The 22,391-nt window shown below is 40.1% G+C and overlaps 1 protein-coding gene across 2 annotated transcripts in view; it reads right to left on the bottom strand.

Annotated features, from left to right (window-relative positions):
* The window catches only part of XPR1 (xenotropic and polytropic retrovirus receptor 1), a 226,748-nt gene that overhangs the window by 78,037 nt on the left and 126,320 nt on the right, over window positions 1-22,391 (bottom strand). For both annotated transcript variants that reach the window (XM_051857042.3, XM_089299467.1), the window contains 4 exons: window positions 14,581-14,804; window positions 12,020-12,169; window positions 11,427-11,510; window positions 1,012-1,093 (listed from right to left, as the gene is read on the bottom strand). In XM_051857042.3, the coding sequence (XP_051713002.2) occupies window positions 1,012-1,093; window positions 11,427-11,510; window positions 12,020-12,169; window positions 14,581-14,804 (540 nt within the window). The remainder of the gene's footprint in view (window positions 1-1,011; window positions 1,094-11,426; window positions 11,511-12,019; window positions 12,170-14,580; window positions 14,805-22,391) is intronic.

The following is a 22,391-nucleotide window of genomic DNA, read 5'->3' as shown; positions in this document are numbered from 1 at the left end:
GAGGCTGGAAGTTTTTAGACTGAGAAATGGGATGAAAGATGGTGTCCTATAGAGGACAAAGCATATTTAGGGGTAAAAATCAAGCGTTCTTTTGTATATCCAAGTCTGAGATGTCTATCAGACTTCTATCTAAGTAGACAATCAAATGTCATTCAGAGAAGACTGCACTTGGGAGCATTAGCATACAGATGGTATTTATAGCAATAGGCTTGAATAAGATCGCCTAGGGAGCAAAGAAATGCAGAGAGAAAACTCAAGGACTGAGCCTGCTAGTACTCCTCAACATCTCAATGTCACAATCAAAGGTATGGCTAGCAAAGGATCCTGGGAAAGAACTGCTGGCGAAACTTAAGGGGAAAACCAGCAGAGCATGGATTTCCAAAAAAAAAAAAAAAAAAAGCCATAAATAAAAGTGTTTCAAGACGTAGTGATCAACAATGTGAAATGCTGCCAAGAAGTATGTCAAATTTTGTAGAAAGTAAGATTATGCCTACCTTTTGCTGTTACATTATTTCTCAACGGGGAAACACTAATGCTCCTAGCAATCCTTCCTCCTTCTTTCTGATTTCTAACTCTCACAGACCACAAAATTATATAACCAAGCTTTCTTAAAACAATATGCAAAGTAACTGTCAATATATTCTGAAAAGAATGTTAGGGTCTCCAATAAAAAAAGTCAATGATTTTTAGTGAATGAATTTTGTAACAAATTATTTATCCTCAACTATGATCAAGGAAGCTGAAGTTCTTGATAACTGAATTCTAAAAAGTCTGAAACAGCACATAAAAGCTGGAAAATGATGAATAAATCACACACTAGCAATGCTTTAAAGTATGACCATATCCAAAGAAGGAAAAAGAATAAACAAAAAGCCCCACATCATTTATAAAAACCAAAAACTAACTCCTTTCGACAGCTTTCACAGATGCATGTTTGATTCATTATAGATGGACAAAAGATAACAAAGTCACATTAATATATAAAAATAATCCAAAATTTAAATGACTTACCGGCAAGCACAAGGGTAATATTCAGCACAATGAATATTCCACAAAACAGACCAACTCTAAAAGTAGTCCATGCTGGTGCAGGCTGTGAACAGAAAAACAGCACTTTGGGTATAGGTTAAATGTTATAATATAATAGCAGTGTAGAGCCTCAAAGTTCTATTATGAAAATTTTATTTTATGGTCTGAATTTCTATAAATCTGAACCACAGAATCATCTATCTTTTATCATCCTATAATAACTGTAATAGAGTTGCCAGTTAACTGGATTCTATAGAAAAACCTGAGCCGCAGAGAAAGTGATTTTAAAAACTACTGTTTTCGGCCGGCACCGCGGCTCACTAGGCTAATCCTCCACCTAGCGACGCCAGCACACCGGGTTCTAGTCCCGGTCGGGGCGCCGGAGTCTGTCCCGGTTGCCCCTCTTCCAGGCCAGCTCTCTGCTGTGGCCCAGGAGTGCAGTGGAGGATGGCCCAGGTGCTTGGGCCCTGCACCCCATGGGAGACCAGGAGAAGCACCTGGCTCCTGCCATCGGATCAGCGCGGTGCTCCGGCCGCAGCGGCCACTGGAGGGTGAACCAACGGCAAAAGGAAGACCTTTCTGTCTCTCTCTCTCACTATCCACTCCGCCTGTTAAAAAAAAAAAAAAAAAAAAAAAAAAAAAAAAAAAAAAAACTACTGTTTTCTAAAATAAATAAAATGAAGTATCTTAGATTTTAACCATAAAGGGGGTTGGGGTGTGTGGTACAGCAGTTAAAGCCACCGGGGAAGCGTTAGGGATAAAGCCCCACCTCCACTTCAGACAGTTTCCTGTTAACCTGCAACTGAGGAGGCAGCAGATAATGGCTCAAGCAGCTGGGTCTCTGCCATTCATGTGGGAGATCCAGAAGCAGTTCCAGACTCCTGATTTCTGCATGGCCAAATCCCTGCTATTTTTTCCATATGGAAAGTGAACCAACATCAACAGGTAGAAAATCTCTTTCTCTATCTCTCTCTCTCTCACACTTTGCCTTTCAAATAAATAAATAAACTTTAAAAAATTAAAAGGAATGATACACATGAAGAAAGATAATCTTATGGACTTAAGTATTTATAATGAATGTTATAAACATTTTTATTGCTATTAGAGGTGGTACTACATTTCAGGTATTTTAAATGTTTTCTAAAAACTTTAAAAAATATTGAGACTCAATCTTTCTTACTTATTATTATCAATAAAAGGTACCAGATTGAAAACATCCAGAGGAAGATGGCCATGTTATTTTAAACAAATTATCTTTAGTTTCAAAAATTGCATAATTTATCACATACACTAAAAAAATTTATACCAGTGAACTCAGAATGGTAGAAATGAATAGTAACAGAGCACTACACAGTACCTAGTACTCTTCTTTAGAAGCAGAATATGCCCATTAGCTTTGAAGTCTCTACAGCTCCCCGATCCGAAAACCTGCCCGCCTTACCAGATAACCATTCCATGCTTTCTTTACCTTAACACCTCTACATACATTCCTAAATACCTGCATCTTTTAAAATTAGTTATAAGAAGTTTTATTCAGATATAACTAATTATAATAATACATACTTTAAGTATGTAATTTGTTTTTCTTTTGGTTTAGAATTTTTCTTTAATTTACGAAGTTTGACTATGATATGCCTATATTAAAAACTGCTTTACTGATTAAATTGACATAAACTACACATACTGGGTACAATTTATCTATGAAACCACCACCATAATCAAGACAATGAACATACCCATGACTTCCAAGAATCTCCTCACGCCTCTTCTTAGCCTTCCACTTCAAGCCATACTACTCTAGCTCTGATTTATGTTTTGTCACAATATATTAGTTTGCATTTTCCAACCCTTGGGTAGGTGGAATCACAAGAATTATACTGTTGTTTTCTGGGTCTACATTCCTTCTGTCAACATAAGGCATTTGAGAGTCATCCATGTTGCTGCATTATCCGTAAGTTATTCCTTTTATTGCTGAGTATTAAATCATTGTATGGATATATCACAAATTGTTTATCATTCACGTATTAATGGACACCTGGATTTTTAACCAGTTTTAGCTTCTTATAAATAATGCTGCTATGAATGTTTATGTATCCGCCTTTATATGGACATATGCTTACACTTAGGTAAATATTTAGGAGTATAACAGATCATATGTTAAAAGCGTAGTGGCTGCGGCACCGTGGCTTACTAGGCTAATCCTCTACCTGCGGCGTCGGCACCCCAGGTTCTAGTCCCAGTCGGGGCGCCGGATTCTGTCCCGGTTGTCCCTCTTCCAGGCCAGCTCTCTGCTGTGGCCTGGGAAGGCAGTGGAGGATGGCCCAAGTCCTTGAGCCCTGCACCCCATGGGAGACCAGGAGGAAGCACCTGGCTCCTAGCTTCGGATCGGCACAGCGCACCAGCCGTGGCGGCCATCTGAGGGGTGAACCAACGGAAGGAAGACCTTTCTCTCTGTCTCTCTCTCTCACTGTCTAACTCTGTGTCAAAATATAAAAATAAAAAATAATTAAAAGTGTAGTGGTGGACGGCCAGTGCTGTGGCGTAGTAGGCTAAGCCTCCACCCATGGAGCCATCATCCCATACGGGTGCTGGTTCATGTCCCGACTATTCCTCTTGAGATCCAGCTCTCTGCTATGGCCTGGGAAAGCAGTGAAGGATGGGCCCCTGCACCCGTGTGGGAGACCCAGAGGAAGCACCCGGCTTCGAATCAGCCCAGCTCCAGCAGTTGAGGCCATTTGGGGAGTGAACCAGTGGATGGAAGAACTTTTTCTCTGTTTCCCCCTCTCTCTGTCTGTAACTTGCCTCTCAAATAAATAAATAAAATTTTAAAAAATAAAAAGTGTAGTGGTTATACCATTTTACATTGCATCACAGCATATGAAATATGAGAACTCTTGTTCCTCCAATATTTATTATGATTACTTTTTAAATTTTAGCTGTTCTAATAGGTATTATAGCATTACTGGTTTAATTTGCATTTCCCTACCACATAATGATACTAAGCATCTTGTCACATGCTAATATTTTTACCTATACATACTTGATAAAGTTCCTATTTACCTTTTGTAATGAAATTCTTTATAAACTCTTCTTTTTTTAAATAGCATCCACAAAGTAAACTAGTCTGGAGTGCAGATGAATGAATTTTTTTTTAAAGATTATTTTACTTATTTGAAAGACAGAGTTACAGAGAGAGGTAGAGTCAGAGAGAGAGAGGTCTTCCGTTCACTGATTCACACACCAAATGGCTACATTAGCCAGAGTTGAGGTGGTCTGAGGCCAGGAGCTTCTTCCCTGTCTCCCATGTTGGTGCAGGGGCCCAAGCACTTGGGCCATCTTCTACTGCTTTCTCAGCCCATAGCAGAGAGCTGGATCAGAAGTAGAGCAGCTAGGACTCGAACTGGAACCCAAATAGGATGCCAGCACAGTAGGCCGGGACTTTAACCTACTGTGCCACAGTGCCGGCCCCTCTTTATACATTCTTGACATAAGTTCTTTATCAGATATGTTTTATAAAAATCTTCTCCTAACGCTTTTCATTAATTCTCTTAGCATCTTTTTAAGAATAGGAAGCTTTTGGGGCCAGTGCTGTGGTGTAGTGGGTAAAACTGCTGCTTGCAATACTAGCATCTCAAATGAGTGCCAGTTGCTCCATTTCCAATGCAGCTCTCTACTAATGGCCTGGGAAAACAGCAGAAGATGGCCCAAGTGCTTAGGCTCCTATTACCCAAGCGGAGATCTGGAAGAAGCTCCTGGTTCTGGCCTGGCTCAGCCCTAGCCATTACAGCCATCTGAGGAGTGAACAGGTGGACGAAAGATCTCTCTCTAACTCTTTCAGACAAATAATCTTAAAAAAAAAAAAAAGAAGAAGAAGAAGAAGAAATAAGAAGAAAAAAGAAGGAAGAAGAAGAAGAAGAAAGGATAGAAAGTTTTTTTTACTTTCATAGGTGTTGTTAGTATTGTCGCTCCCCCTCTTCGCGGAGGAATGACACAGGACCCTGCGCTGTTCTTTTGTCTGCTCGGCCCTCCCCGGGTTTGCTGCTGGTTCTTCCCGGGTTGGCTGCCGTCCTTCCACCTCCATGGAAGGGCGGTGCCCCCTGCCACTTTCCCCACTTCTGCGGGGGAGCGGCACACCGCCGGCCGGCTCTCTCGGGGGCTGCTCAGGTGTTCCTTCAGATAGATGTTCCTGGTGCATGTTGTCTCTCTCCTCCTTTATAGTCCTCTTCCACCAATCCCAACTCTGCTACCCACACGCCGAGTACGCTGCTCTCCTCCAATCAGGAGCAAGTCCTACAGTTTATTGGCTGAACTGGAGGCAGCTGCGTAGAAGCTGTTTACTCCTCTCCCAGCGCCATATTGTGGGAGAGCAGATGCATAGAATAAGTCTTAATTCCAGTAACTTAGTCTAGTCCGAGTTGCTCCCCACAAATATCATTTCAAAGAATTTTTTTTTATTTGAAAGGCAGAGAGACAGGAGAGTATGCATGCATGTGTGTGCACGTGCGCGCGCACACACACACACACACACACACCCTGAGAAACAGAGAAAGAGATATTCCATCCATTTGTCCACTCCACAGATGGCTACAAAAGTCCGGTCAGGGTCAGGCTGAAGCCAGGAACCAGGAACTCCATCCACATCTCACATAGGTGGCAGTCAACCCAAGTGCTTGAGCCAACTTCTGCTGCATCCTTAGGCACAGCTGTAGGAAGCTGAATCAGAAACAGAGCAACTAGGACTTGAACTAGCACTCTGACATGGGGTACTAGCATTGCAAGTGGTGGTTTAACCTGCTGGGCCACAATACTGAACCTTCTAAGAAATCTCTGAGTAACCAACAGTCACTAGGCTATTGTAGGTTTAGATTAAATTTGGGGATATGGCACATTCAGAATTATATGGGGTGAAGTATGAATAAAAATTATGGTGCTAGGGCATATTGAATCCAACTATTATAGCATCATTTGTTGAAAATACTTTTCCTCCACTGATTTGTCTTATATGTGTACTGAAAATTACTTGCCCATATATGTTAGTCTACTTTTGAACTCTATTCTGTTCCATTGATTATATGCTTATCTTGGCATTAGTACCACACTGTCAAGAGTACTATAGCTCTAATAATAAGGTTTTTTTTTTAATTTTTATTTATTTATTTGAGAGGTAGAGTTACAGACAGTGAGAGGGAGAGACAGAGAGAAAGCCCTTCCGCTGGTTCCCTCCCTAAATGGCCACAATGGCCGGAGCTGCGCCAGTCTGAAGCCAGGAGCCAGGAGCTTCTTCCGGTCTCCCACAGTGGTGCAGGGGCCCAAGGACTTCAGCCATCTTGTACTGCTTCCCCAGGCCATAGCAAAGAGCCAGATCGGAAGAAGAACAGCCGGGTAAGAACCGGCGCCCATATGGGATGCAGGTGCTGCAGGCAGAAGATTAACCTACCTGTGCCTTGGTGCCAGCCCCTATTAATAAGTTTTGATATTAGGTATTTCTTTTCTTTTTAAGATTTGTTTGTTTACTTGAAAGGCAGAGTTGGGGTGGGGGAGGCAATCTTCCATGTGCTGATTCCCTCTACAAATGGCAGAGTGAATGGCTGGAACCAGACCAATTTGAAGCCATAAGCCAAGAGATTCTTTCAGGTCTCACATGGGTGCAGAGGCCCAGGTACTTGGGCCATGTTCCTCTGCTTTCCCTGTCTCATTAGCAGAGAGCAGCTGGGACTTGAACCAGTGCCCATACAGAATACCAGTGGCTTTACCTGCTGAGCCACAGTGCCAGGCCCGCTATCAGTTACTTCCGATCTTTCACTTCAGTTGTTCCAAAGTTGCTCAGGACCTATTCTATTCTATTCTAGGTCCTTTGCATTTTCACAAACAGCTTAAAATCAGCTCAGCAATAAAAAAAATGTTTGAGATTTCTGAGTTGGATTGTATTTTATACAAAGATCCATTTAGGATGCAATATATAAATACTGGGTTGGGTTCAGCATTGAGGCATAGCAGATAAACACCAGTTCCAGACCCAATTCCAATTCCAGTCCAGCTCCCTGCTAATGCACCTGGGAAAGCAGAAGAAGGCACAAGTGCTTGGGCCCCTGCACCCATGTGGGAGACAGGGAAGAAGCTCTGGACTCCAGGCTTCAGCCTGACCCAGCCTTGTCTGTTGCAGCCATTTGGGGAGATCTCTCTCTCTCTCTCTCTCTCTCTCTCTGTAACTCTGTATTTCAAATAAATAGATAAACCTTATTTTAAAAAATAAAATTGGTTTTATTCAGTATACTCATCTACATGTTTTTATTAATTTTATTTAAGGTATACAAATTTTATGTACTTCATATATACAGACTTAGTAACATAGTAACTTAGTAACATCCCATCCTGCCTTCCCTCCCACCCATGTTCCCACCCTTCTCCCTCCTTCCTATTTCCACTCTTAATCTTTACAAAGATCTATTTTCAGTTAACTTTACACTCATAAGGTTAACCCTACACAAATAGTATGCAGAAAAAAAGATTGTTCCTCAACAGTAGATTCAAGGGCTGCAAACAATCATTGAATCTCAAAATGTCCATTTCACTCCTATACATTACATTTCAGGTACTCTATTAGTTACCACAGATCAGGGAAACTTATGATATTTGTCTTTTGGGGACTGGCTTATTTCACTAAGTATAATGGTTTCCAGTTGCATCCATTTTGTTACAAAAGACAGGATTTCAATTTTTTTTTTACAGCTGAGTAATATTCCAGAGTGTATGTATCCCATAATTTCTTTATCCAGTCATCAGTTGATGGACATCTGGGTTGATTCCATATCTTAGCTATTGTGAACTGAGCTGCAATAAACAAGGCGGTACAGATAATTCTCTCATATACTGATTTCATTTTGTTTGGGTAAATTCCCTGAAATGTGACTGCTGGGTCATACAGTATATCTATTTTCAGCTTTCTGAGGTAACTCCATACTGTCCTCCACAATGGTTGTACCAGTCTACATTCTCACCAACGGTGGATTACAGTACCTTTTCCCCCATATCATTGCCAGGATTTACTGGTTTTTGATTTCTGTATGAGAACATTCTGACTGGGGTGAGGTGAAACCTTATTGTGATCATGATTATGATAGTTCGTGATCCTGAGCATTTTTTCATGTGTCTGTTGGTCATCTGAATTTCATCCTTTGAAAAATGCCTGTTCACGGATGTCCTAAACAGCACTCTGGCCTCAGAATCAGCCCTATGGCCTCAGAATCAGCCCTAAAGGCATTCAGATCCGGCTGAAAAGCCCATGAGAGTATTTCAGGCATGGAAAGCCAAGACACTCTGGAAAAAAAAAAAAAAAAAAAAACAACCACACCTAAATGAAAGATCTCAGTGAGTGAGATCCCAGTGGAAAGAACAGGTCTTCAAAGAAGGAGGTACCTTTCTCTGAAGGGAGGAGAGAATGTCCACTTTGACTATGACCTTGTCTAAATATGATCAGAGTCGGTGAACTCAAAAGGCTTCCATAGCCTTGGAAACTCATGACTGGAGCATAGGGAGATTACTGATGCCATAAACAGGAGTGTCAATTTGTAAAGTCAACAACAGGAATCACTGTGCACTTACTCCTCATGTAGGATCTCTGCCCTTAATGTGCTGTATATTGTGATTTAATGCATAACGAGTACTCAAACAGTATTTTTCACTTTGTGTTTCTATGTGGGTGCAAACTGCTGAAATCTTTACTTAATGTATGCTAAACTGATCTTCTGTATTTAAGAAAATTGAAAATGAATCTTGATATGAATGGAAGGGGAGAGAGAGCGGGAAAGGGGAGGGTTGCAGGTGGGAGGGAAGTCATTGGGGCAGGGGGAAGCCAATGTAATCCATAAGCTGTACTTTGGAAATCTATATTCATTAAATAAAAGTTAAAAAAAAAAAAAAGAAAAATGCCTGTTCAAGTCCTTTACCAATTTCTTAACTGGATTCTATGCTATTGTTGTTGAGTTTGAGCTCTTTATAGATTTCGGAAATTAATCCTTTATCAGCTTCACAGTTTACAGATATTTTCTCCCATTCTGTAGGTTGCCTCTTCATCTTGCTGGGTATTTGTTTTGTGGTACAGAAGCTTCTCAGCTTGATGCAATCCCATTTGTTAATCTTGGCTTTGATTATCTATGCTTCTGGGGTCTTTTCTAACTAGTCTTTGCCTAGGCCAATGTCTTGCAGGGGTTCTCCACTATTCTCTAATAATTTGATAGTATCAGGTATTAGGTCTTTAATCCATTTTGAATGGATTTTCGTGTAAGATGTAAGGTGGGGGTCCTGCTTCATACTTCTGCATGTGAAAATCCAGTTTTCCTAGCACCATTTGTTGAACAGACTGTCCGTGCTCCAGAGATTGGTTTTGACTCCTTGGTCAAATATAAGTTGGGCCAGCGCTGTGGCGAAGCAGGTTATCACCCTGGCCTGAAGCGCTGGCATTCATATGGGCGCTGGTTCGAGTCCCGGCTGCTCTACTTCTGATCCAGCTCTCTGCTATGGCCTGGGAAAGCAGTGGAGGATGGCCCAAGTTCTTGGGCCCCTGCACCCACATGGAGACCTGGAAGAAGCTCCTGGCTCCTCGCTCCTGGCTCCAGATCGGCACAGCTCCGGCTGTTGGGGCCAATTGGGGAGTAAACCATCGGATGGAGGACCTCTCCCTCCCTCCCTCTATCTCTTTCTCTCTCTCTCTCTCTCTCCCCCCTGTGTAGCTAACTTTCAAATAAAAATAAATAAATCCTTAAAAAAAAAAAAAAAAAACAAATAGAAGTTGCTTAGATTGATTTCTGGCACTTCTATTCTGTTCCATTGGTCTATCCATCTGTTTTTGTACCAGTACCAGGCTGTTTTGATTATAACTGCCCTGTAATATGCCTTAAAATCTGGTATTGTGGTGCCTCCAGCTTTGTTTTCATTGTATAAGATTGCTTTAGCTATTTGGAGACTCTTGTGTTTCCACATCAAGTTTAGCATCATTTTTTCTAGGTCTGAGAAGAATGTCCTTGGTATTTTGATTGGGATCACACTGAATCTGTAAATTGTTTTTGGCAATATGGAAATTTTGATGATATTGCTTCTTACAATCCATGAAAATGAAAAATTTTTCCATTTTTTGTGTCTTGTTCTATTTCTTTCTTAATGTTTTGTAATTTTCATTGTAGAGATCTTTAACATTCTTGGATAAATTTATTCCAAGGTATTTGTTTTGCAGCTATTGTGAATGGGATTGAATTTAGAAGTTCTTTCTCAGCCATGGCATTGTCTGTATATACAAAGGCTATTGATTTTTGTGTGTTAATTTTATATCCGGCCATTTTACCAAACTCTTATAGAGTTCCAATAGTCTCTTAGTTGAGTCTTTCGGATTCTAAATATAGAATCATGTTATACTTAAGTTTCAAGTTGTATTCAATTCAACAATATTTCATAGTTTTTACTAGAAATGTCTTGGACATCTTTTGTCAGAATTATCCCTACATATTTCAAAATTTTCATGGTATTATAAATAGCACTGTTTCTATTTCCAACTGTTCTTGCTATTATAAAAACACACAATTGATTTTAGAATATTTATCTTGTATTCTACAAAGAGCTCTTTATTAGTTCTTATTAGTTATTATAAAGTCATAGACTCACTGGATTTTCTACAAAGATCATCACTGTCAATGACAGAAAAATCTCAAAAGTTTTCATCATTTCTAACCTAAATGCCATTTACTTCTTTTTCTTATTTTACAATGATGGCTACCCTCGGCAGCACAATGTTGAACAGAAGTGGTAAGAGAAAATACCCTTTTTGGTTCACAGCCTTAGGGAGAAATTATTCAGTGTTTTACCATTACATATGCTATTAATTATAGATTTTTATAGATGCCTCTTATTAGGTTATAGAAGCTCTTTCTGTTACTGATTTCAGTTCCACTGTAGTCAAAGAATATATCCTGTACAATTTAAGTCCTTGTAAATTTATTGAAATTTATTTATGATACAGAAGATATCACCTAATAGAGTCTTAATAGAGTCTTTTTTTTTTTTTGGTATAACTGATAGATTTTAGACAATGTTATATTGCAGTCCAACACATACGAACACACTGTATCACTTAAAAATAATCATTTTGAGAAACCAAAACTAGTACATCATTCAAAATAAACAAGAGAGGGAATACAGGCAGGTTAAAAAGAGAAAGTTGGGGTGACATTATAATTCATTATGAACAGAAATCTGGCATCTTATTTTTTAAAATTAAAATAATAACAGTAAAAACTACTTATAAAATGTGTCTGAAATTCTTGCTTTAAGGTTCTGAAACCAGCTAAACAGATTGTGCTGATTATTACATAGGCAAAAGCAAACAAACCACTGGACATAATACTAACCTGAGCAGCTCCCAAAGGGGGAACACGTAAACGCTTCATAGCTTTTTGTCTGTCACCATCTTCAAGTTCATTGGTCACTACAGCCTAGAAAGATAAGTTATTAAATTATGAAATGAGTTACACTAAATTTGAATCTTGCATTAATAATTATGCAACATTTGTATGCATTGTTTTGTGATAATCTCTTGATGAGTTTACACTGACAAAGCAAAAGAAAAAAAATCATATTATTATTGTACTGAGAAGCCAGTGTGGTGGCGTAGCAGGTTAAGTTGTCATCTGTAGTGCTAGCATCCCATAGGAGTACCAGTTCGAGTCCTTACTGCTCCACTTCTGCACCCACATGGGAGACCCAGAGGAAACTCCTGACCCAATCCCAGCTGTGGTGGCCATTTGGAGTGGGAAATACTAGATGGAAGATCTTTCTCTCTGTAACTCTGCCTTTCAAATAAATAAAAATTAAATTTTAAAAAAAAGACTATATGTATTGAAAGCTAAAAACTATTTGGAGAATAGGAATGAGGAAGTATTTCTTTAAAAATAAGACATGAATGTGATTGCAGATACATGGTTGATAAGTGGGATTATTATACCTCAGTTTCAGAGATGAGCTGGTTAATTTTCTTGCATGTATAAAATGGGGCTACTTCTACATGAGCCACTCGCCAATCTGCTCCACGAGATGTTTCCAGGATCTTGTCATGCTTTTTAAGGATTTTTCGAAATCCTGTAAAATTCAGATTCTACAGGAAGAAATGAAAAACACAACCATAAAATCTCCACCACCAAAGATGAAAACCAATAAGCACTAAGCTGACTAGACAAAAACTGAATACACTGGGAGATGCAATGCTTCTGAGTAAAGAACACTTCCAGAAAAGGTCTTGCATGTATCACACACTGAATATATTTATTTCTCTGCTTTTTGACGAACTAGCATAGATGTGCATTTTCTCCCCTACCACGCAAGCATGTATGTGTCAGCAAGGAAAACGGAAGATCACCTTTCTCTTCAATGGCATTCTCCTTCCCTTCCTTCTCTCTTTGTGGGTAGTGGTGTGTGGTCAATCAGTAGAAAGGAGTGACTACATTCTGGTTCAGCTAATGATGGCTAGGAACCCTCATTTTCCCTCAGTTTCTACAACAAAATACCATACTTCTGGGGCACTGGTTCGAGTCCTGGCTACTCCATTTCCGATCCAGCTCCCTGCTAATGCACCTGGGAAAGCAGTGGAAGATAGCCCAAATGTTTGGACCCCTACACCTGAGAGACCCGGAAGAAACTCCTAGCTCTTGGTTTTGGATCAGTCCAGATCTTGCTGTTGTGGACATTTGGGGAGTGAACCAGCAAATGGAAGATCTCTCTCCCACTCACTCTCTCTGTTACTCTGCCTTTCAAATAAATAAATAAATCTTTTAAAAATTATACCATACTCTTTACAGCATCAAATTCTATCAGGCTTTACAAAAAAAGTAGGAAGCCATGAACTTGCAAAGTTAAATTACAAACCAGAGGTCTCCCAAGATGACTGACCAAATATCCCTATCAGCAAAAAATTTAGCACTCACTGCAAATAGGCCTTGCTTGCTTCTTTATAGTTTTCCCTCATACTTCACTGAACTTGGAGTGCATGTGTCATAACTTAGAGGCAGTTTTTAATCAATCTTCTCTCATTCTCAAAAGAAACACATTCTTACAGAATAACACATTCTTACAGAATAAACCCAAAAAACATGGACTAGAACATGATTTTTATAGTTAAAAACTATTATTTCTTTCCTAAGGAGTATTTTATAATGATACAAAACAAAATGATAGTGAATTTAACAGGGAATTTCTCTGTAACACACAAGCACAGAGCTAATGAACTAAGAAATGTTAATGTTTTTAAAGCATTATAGGAAAGTGGAATATATTGTTTCCCTTAAAAATTAAATTATAAAACTTAAATTAAAAATTGTAGAGGATGGGAGGCATCATGTTCTTAAAACTGTATATATGAAATAATGAAGTCTGTTCTCTTTATAGAAATATATTTTAAACTATAAAACCATAGATGAAGTTCAAAGAAAAGGAATGTATCATTTTATTATACATATTTTACAATGTTAGTTTTCTATTAAATTTATCTCCCCCGAGTCTGTATCTGAATAACTCTTAAGTTACCAAAGGAAAAAAGTGAATTATTCAAAGAGGAAGACGGAAATACACACATTAACAAATTATATAGTTATTGCAGATATAAAACTTTAGTTACTCTTAATTTTGAAATTCTTATATCCCAGGTATTGCTTTTATAGCATAATTTAGCTTTTTATATGATATATCATCCTACAATGATCCTAACCACTCATCTAAGTAATAATCAAAAGAATAAAATGAAAAAAAAACAGTATATCAACTCTATAAAGATAAGAAAGTTGTATTTACCTATTTAAATAGCTTTCAATTAAATTCCTAATAAATTTAACTATGTCAAGAAACATGTAAGGAACAAAAAATGAATAAATGTTCTGTATCTCTGTAATTTAGAAAAACTGAAGTTTTAGAAACACTGAGTGATAGAAATAATGGCCTAGATTTAAGTCCTTACACACATTTGCCATATCCTGATTTCTGTTCTTTCTCAAGATCTTTAAAAAACAACAACAAAACAGCCATATTATAGCCTGCCAAGAATAAAGTTGGTAAGGTTCTTTTAGTGGCACATTAAAAAGTCCAGATCTTTTATTAATGTTCATTGAAGAAACTGTAACAATCCAACTGCTTTTGGAAAAATTTTGCTATTGCCTGGAAGGAATATAAAAGTTCTTACAATGCCAGCAATGACTTGGTAGATATGTATTATTTCTTATTTCTCTTTGGCATTATCAGAGTTGCTGCTAAAAATAGGACAAAAATGGCTGCTCTGTAAAGCTACCCCAATTCAGAAATTTTCAGAAAATTAATCTTCAGAAACAGAAGTCCTGTGAGCTCTGTTTCTCTGCCTCTGATACTTGTTTCTTAGCCAGGAAGGGCATCTGAAATCCCAACAAGGACATCTCAGGATCACCCTTTTCCAATGGACCCATCTGTCGAGCTCCAGGTAATTCCATCTCCAGGGACTGCTCAGTTACTTCAAGGAGCCATGCACCTGGGTAAAAACCTCATTACCTGATAGTTCTGCAGCAGGATAAGACTGAGGTAGAACTCGCTGAAGGCCAGTTTAAGGTCTTTAATATTCCTGTGTTGGACACGCTCCTCGTGGGACAGGTGGAAGACTGGTTTTCTACGTTGTCGCAGCGTAGTAACACCAGCAGTTTCCTTCTGCGCATCCAGGGATGACTGCAGCTCATTCTGAAGTGTGGCAAACCTGCGCTGAGCCTCTGCGAGCTTCTCTGTAAGAAAACAAGATTGTCCAATCAGTAAGATGAAAAGGTGATCGAAGTTTTCAACGAGGGGCGGCGCCGTGGCTCACTTGGTTAATCCTCCGCCTGCGGCGCCGGCATCCCATATGGGCGCCGGGTTCTAATCCCAGTTGCCCCTCTTCCAGGTCAGCTCTCTGCTGTAGCCACGGAGTGCAGTGGAGGATGGCCCAAGTGCTTGGGCCCTGCACCCCATGGGAGACCAGGAGAAGCACCTGGTTCCTGGCTTCAGATCGGCGCAACAGCAGCCGTAGCGGCCATTTGCGGGATGAACCAACGGAAGGAAGACCTTTCTGTCTCTCTCTCTCTGTCTATAACTCTACCTGTTAAATAAAAAATAAGTAAAATCTTAAAAAAAAAAAAGTTTTCAACAGGGCAGTGGTTAAAAAGCTGACTGGGACTCCCACATCCCATACTGTAGTGCCTGGCTCAAGTTCCACCTCCATTTTTCTGCTAAGTGCACCCTGGGAGGTAGCAGGTGACTGCTCAAGTACTTGGGTTCCTGTCACTCATGTGGGAGACCCAGATGCAGTTCCTAATTTCCAACTCTGGCCAGGCTAGGTCCCAGCTGTTGCAGGCATTTAGGTAGTGAACAAGCAGATGGAAGAAATCTCTCTCTCTCATTCAAATAAAATTTTCAAGTAAAATTTTTAAAATCTATATTAAAAGATCCTCACTGTCCTCTGCCTTTTTACTAATTATTCTAATTTGCTTCTGTAGAATTTCTAAGAAAAAATGTTACAAGTAATATTTAGAACTAGATGCAAAAAATATTTTTGTGTAACATCCTCCTTTTATTTTACCTCACACTTTCCTAACCCACAAAATTTCTAAGGTAACCTTTCCTTTTTTTTTTTTTTTCCCAGAAGAAGAAATCAAATGCAAAGAGCTACTAAAAGTGAAAATAAAATGGTACAGCTGCTTTGGATCTTGGAAAACATTTTGGCAGTTTCCAAACGGTTAAACACAGAGTACAATAGGATTCAGTGATTCTCTCCTAGGTCCACACCTAACAGAACTGAAGACACATGCTCACACTAAAGCTGTACATCTAGAAATACAGCCAAACAGCAGAAAGCAAGGCAAATGACCATCAGCCAACAAATGGATATGTAAGACAAGATGGTGTGCACACATGCAAATACACAATGGAATATCAGTCACAAAAAAGAACGAGTACTACTTCATGCTATAATGTGGATGAATCTTGAAGATACTAAGTGAAAGGAGACACAACACACCTCATATGTATGATTCTATGTATATGAAATGTCCAAAATAGGGAAATCCATAGAAACAGGAAGTAGCTTAGTGGTTGCCAGGGGCTGGGGGAGAGTGGAATGAGGACTGACTGCTAAAAGGGACTGATGAAAATGTTCTGTGATTAGATACGGATGATGGCTGTACAAACTTTGTAGAACTGTACACACTTTAAAAGGGTGAATGCTGAGGTGGAGTGCCTGGGTTTGAGTTCCAACTCTGCTCCCAATTCCAGCTTCCCACTAATACCCACCCTGGGAGTCAGTAGGTGGTGGTGAAGTAGTTGGGTACCACAGAGAAGACCAGGATTCAGTTTCCAGCCCCTGGCATCAGCCTGGCCTACCCCCAGCTGTTACAGCCATTTTGGGAGTAAACCAGTGTGGACTGAAACTCACCCACTGTTTGTCTATCCTCTGCTTCTGAAATAAAATAATTACCTAATTAATTAGAGGGCAAATGTTATGCTATGTGAATACTTCAATTTTTTTTAAAAAAGCTATTAATCATTTTTAAAAGATTTATTTATTTATTTGAAAGGCAGAACTCAGAGAGGCAAATAAGTCTTCCATCTGCTGGTTCACTCTCCAGATGACCACAATGGCCAGAGTTGCACTGAGCCAAAGCCAGGAACGAGGAGCTCCTTCCAAGTCTCTCATGCAGGTGCAGGGGCCCAAGGACTTGGCTCATCTTCTACTGCTTTCCCAGGCCATAGCAGAGAAATGGATTGAAAGTGGAGCAGCTAGGATTTGAACCGGCACCCATATGGGAGGCCTACACTGCAAGCAGCGGCTTTACCAGCTACGCCACAGTGTCAGCCCCCTAAACATTTTTAATTATACACCTTAGTAGGGCCGGCACCATGGCTCACTCGGTTAATCCTACACCTGCGGCGCCAGCATCCCGTGTGGGCACCGGGTTCTAGTCCCAGTTGCTCCTCTTCCAGTCCAGCTCTCTGCTGTGGCCCGGGAGGGCAGTAGAGGATGGCCTGGGTGACTGGGCCCCTGCACCCACATGGGAGACCAGGAAGAAGCACCTGGCTCCTGGTTTCAGATCGGTGCAGTGCTGGCCGTGGCAGCCATTTGGGGAGTGAACCAACGGAAGGAAGACCTTATTCTCTGTCTCTCTCTCTCTCACTGTCTATAACTCTACATGTCAAATAAAAAAAAATTATACACCTTAGTACAGAAACAAGATTAGAATTGGGGTTTAAATTTTTAGTTCGCTGTATCTCTCACTCCATTTTATTATTTCTCCAATGCACATGTTACAAGAAAAAAAGATTAGCAAATATTTTTATCTACAAATACTAAGTATACCTGAATACTTATGTATTTCTATTGTACTTATACAAGGGGTCTGCAAAAAGATCATGGAAAATGAATATATACTATTAAAACGCCATGCAGGTCTTTCAAAATTTTTTGAATCAAAATAAATTTATCTAAATTCCATTTTTCTGTGAACTTTTGCAGGACTTGCAATAGTGGTTCCTTTGTATCCATGGGGGATTGACTCCAGGATGCAAAACCTATAGATGCTAAAATCCCTTACATAAAATGGCATAGTATCTGCCTGCAATCTATGCACATCCTCCTGTATACTCTAGATTACTTACAGTATCTACCAAAATATGAATGCTATGTAAATATTTGTTACACTGTGTTATTTAGGGAATAATGACAATGAAAAAAATGTCTATGCATGTTTAATATCAACACCATTTTTATCCCAAACATTCACAATCTATAGTTGGTTGAATCCAGACATGTGGAACTCAGGGATACAGAGGGATGACTGTGCTTTAAAAAACTTCTCTTTCATGGTCACAATGTGGTACACTGGAACCAGGCAAATTTGGGCTCCTTTTTTGCCTCATTAGTTCATTGAATGATTTTAACTTCGTTTTTCTGTAAACCATTTAGAGTCTTTCGTTGATGAAATAAAGATAATATCAACTCTCTCCTAAAGTGTAGTAAAGAAAAAATAAAAATGAAGCATAGAAAATGTCAAGTGAGGCCAGTGCTGTGGCTCACTTAGCTAATCCTTCACCTGTGGCGCCAGCACACCGGGTTCTAGTCCCAGTTGGGGAGCTGGATTCTGTCCCAGTTGCTCCTCTTTCAGTCCAGCTCTCTGCTGTGGCCCAGGAGGGCAGTGGAGGCTGGCCCAAGTGCTTGGGTCCCTGCACCTGCATGGGAGACTGGGAGGAAGTACCCGGCTTCTGGCTTCGGATCAGCACAGCATCGGCCGTAGCAGCCATTAGGGGAGTGAACCAACGGAAGGAAGACCTTTCTCTCTGTCTCTCTCTCACTGTCTATAACTCTCTCTCTCTGCCTCTCTCTCTCACTGTCTAACTCTGCCTGGCAAAAAAAAAAAAAAAAAAAAAAAAAAAAAAAAAAAAAAAAGTAAAAAAAAAGAAATGTAAAATAAAAAAAAAATACAGCACCCAAAAAACTGATACAATGACAAAGCATTAACAGCTCATTCTTTCTTGATGTTCTCCCATTCCTTGTTTTGTATGTGGTTATATTATACTATTTTATCTTTAGTATTTTTGTCCTGTCTGGCATTACTTCTTCGTGATTCACTGCTTGCTTTTTCTTAGTGAAATTATTTTTAAAAATTTATTTATTTGAAAGGCAGAACTCTAGATAAAAGGCAAGAAAAAGACACAGAAAGAGAGGGAGATACCAATCTTCCATCTACTGGTTCACTCTCCAAATGGCTGGAACAGCCATGTCTGGGCCAGGAGAAAACTAGGATCCAGGAACTCTATTCCAATCTCCCTCACCATCATCTCCTACCAGATTTAAACCAATACTCCATTATGGGATGCCAGTGTCACAAGGGGCAGCTTAACTCACTACACTACAGCTCCAGCCCCTAGAGAAATTATTTCTACAGGATGCTTCCAATCAAGATTCATCTCTATCCATCATTACATGACTATCATTTTCTTACCTTTCAGAATCTCTTTATTTCTTTATTATAATCTCATATGACTTGAAATTTTAATCAAAACCAAAATCATGTTTCCAATCTTGTTTCCAAATGAGTGTCATGAACTGTTGTAGGTCCAGATATCTGCAGTCGGCTTTTAGCTCCTGGACACCACTCTCACCCTTTTCCTTTCCCACCTCCAAAGCCACCAGCATTCCTGAGGCCCAGAAAACACTCCCTTCATTAGTTCATACAAAAATGAACATCAGTGAGGAAAACACCTGCGTCTTGAAAAGCTGTTCGCTCTCCACTGCAGACCTGAACTGGCCATGTGATGCTATTCACTACGATGGATTTTGTGATTTCAGTGGAGATGAAAAGACCCTCGAACAAAAGGGTCAGATCGCAGCACTTAACCATCGAAACAAGGTGGGTGCACTTACTACAAAGGGCACAGATCTCAGTCTAGCATCACATGTTTTAACCCACAGAGACTTCAACTGAGGTTCACTGATCAGGCTATGAAATAAATGGGCAACCTATCAGAATACTGCTTGACTGGTGTAAATGACAAAGTGACCAAACACTTGATTTTAGTCACCACAATGGAAGAGTGACAACCTCTCATCTAATTTCCACATTCCTAGAAAATCGAATGACGCACATACCAAGCTCCCTTGTGGATGGTTTTGCAGCACTGCCACAAGTATATGCTGTAAATGTTTTTCCAATGCTTCCTCAAGAGCCTGGTGGCCATTTATCAGGATGGCTGAGCACTGGGGTACAGGGACTCTCCAGACTTTTCAAGCATTATTAGATACTGGATTTTGTATACTGCTGCACACAAAATACAAACTTAGTGGCTTCAACCCTGCTTATTAGCCACAGCTGTGTACATTAGAAACCTAAGGTTGGCGTGGCTAGGCTCTCTGTTGGGCTCTCAAATGGCTAAAGTCAAGGTGTCACCTGGGATGCCTTCTAATCTGGAGCTTGGGTTTCTCTTGCAAGGTCACATGGGTATATCAGAACTCAGCTCTTTGTAGCTATAAGCTTGAGGTCCCCACTTCCTTATCAGATGTCATCTGGGGTCTGCTTTTAGCTCCTAGAGACCACTTGTGGCCTTCTCCATCTTCACAGAGAGCAGTGGAAAAACTTCCTCATGTCAAGTCCTTCTCCTTCTTTGAATCTCTTTCCCCGAGGATTAGCTCAGTTCCTTACCAAGAATCTTCATAAGTTAATCTCTCTTTCTTAAAGTCAACTGATTGGAGACCTTAATTACATAGTGAGAATGTAGGTTAGTGCTTCACTGAATAACTGGGAGAAAAATCGTGTATAATAGCATGAGGAAAGGACTTTGGAGGTGACCTTAGAATCATGCCTACTACAGCTCTGAAGCGACACAAACTTCTGGAGTCTACAAATACCACCGTGGTCAAGTCAAACTTCATATTTACAGTGTTCACGTGACAGATGGAGTATCAGCTCAGGTTTGATGTAATGGATTCACAGGCCTACTCTACAATTACTTTCTCAAGTCCAGAACAAATAATTGGGATAGACATACTGGACCACTGGTAGAATCTACAACGATCCTAACCCAGAGGTGAGGAACACTACAATACAAAAGGCTAAGTGGAAGTTCCCAGAACATCTATCAAGATAAAACTGCAGCACATCAAAATCACAATGACGTATTACTTTATCCCTATCAGAATGGCTGTTATCTAGGAGACAGAGAACAAAATGTTGGCAAGGATGTTAAGAAGGGCGAACTCTAATACACTGTTGGTAGGAAAGCAACTTAGTGAAGCCACTGTGGCAAACAGCATGGAGATTTCTTTAAAAACTAGATAGGGTGAGCACTGTGGCATAGTGGGTTAAGCTGCCACCTAATGCCAGCATCCCAGATGGGGTACCAATTTGATTCCTGGCTGCTCCACTTCCACTCCAGCTCCCTGCTGATGGCCTGGGAAAGCAGTAGAAGATGGCCCTGGTATTTCGGCACCTGTCACCCACGTGGGAAACCAGCAGAAAGCCCAGCTCTGGCTTCAGCCTGGCCCTGCTCTGACTGTTATGGGCATTTGGGGAATGAACCAGTGGATGGAAGACTCTCTCTCTCTCTCTTTCTCTCTCTAACTCAGACTTTCAAATAAATAAATCTTTAAAAAAAAGGGGGGGGGCAGCACTGCAGCTCACTAGGCTAATTGTCTGCCTGCGGCGCTGGCACCCCAGGTTCTAGTCCTGGTTGGGGCACCAGATTCTGTTCTGGTTGTTCCTCTTCCAGTCCAGCTCTCTGCTGTGGCCCAGGAAGGCAGTGGAGGATGGCCCAAGTGCTTGGGCCCTGCACCCGCATGGGAGACCAGGAGGAAGCACCCGGCTCCTGGCTTCGGATCAGCGCAGCACGCAGGCCGTAGTGGCCATTTCGGGGGAGAACCAACGGAAGGAAGACCTTTCTCTCTGTCTCTCTCTCTCTCACTGTCTAACTCTACATGTTTAAAACAAAAAACAAACAAACAAACAAAAAAACACCTTAGATATAGATCTTCCACATGATTCAGCAAACTCACTACTGGCCAAACACCCAAAAGACATGAACTCATTGTATCAAAGTTACCTGCTTCACTATGTTTATTATAGCATCACTGACAACAGACAAAATATAAAAGCCACCAAGGTTTGCATTATCAGATGAACGGAGAGAAAAAACACAATAGAATATTATTCAGCTATTAAAAAAGAATGAAATTCTATCATCTGCAACAAAATGGCTGGAAATAGAGGACATCATGTTGAATGAAAAAGTCAGACACAGACAAATACCACATTCTACTTTATATTTGGGAACTAAAATTTTAAAAAGAAAGCAAAACAAAAAAAGAAATGCTGTGTGTATCAGTTTGCAGTAAATACAATATTTCATCAAACTTTGCTTTAAATATCTGTCAAACTGTTAGGAACTGTTACCACTAGTTTTGATGATGCTGTGACTATCTGAACGCTTACATCCTGGGAGTTAGGTTGAACGTCTTTTCATCTGATCATCGTTACAGCCCTTGTCTATTTTCCTGCCGCACCACGCCATTTTACTTTTTGTTTGCTGAACTATTTAGTGCAGCATTTAAGCCTTAGACTATAATGTAAATTAAAAATATGTAGTGGAGCATTAAGTGTTTGACTATAACATAAATGTAAAATGTTATCTAAAAATAAATAAAACATTAAGCTGAAAAAAGAGATAAAACGTCAAGGGTTAGTGCTACTCCTATAGACAAGAAAAACAAAGGGATGCTGATTGCTCACCCATTTAACTCATCTGTCTACTCTGAACAGAGTGGCTTATGGTTCTGGTACCTTCTTTTATGC

This window comes from Oryctolagus cuniculus, chromosome 7 (genome assembly GCF_051225735.1).
Source record: "Oryctolagus cuniculus isolate XC-2025 breed Fujian yellow rabbit chromosome 7, ASM5122573v1, whole genome shotgun sequence".
NCBI lineage: Eukaryota > Metazoa > Chordata > Mammalia > Lagomorpha > Leporidae > Oryctolagus > Oryctolagus cuniculus.
Note: the sequence above shows the minus strand (reverse complement) of the source record. Positions and strands in the feature narration are given on the sequence as shown.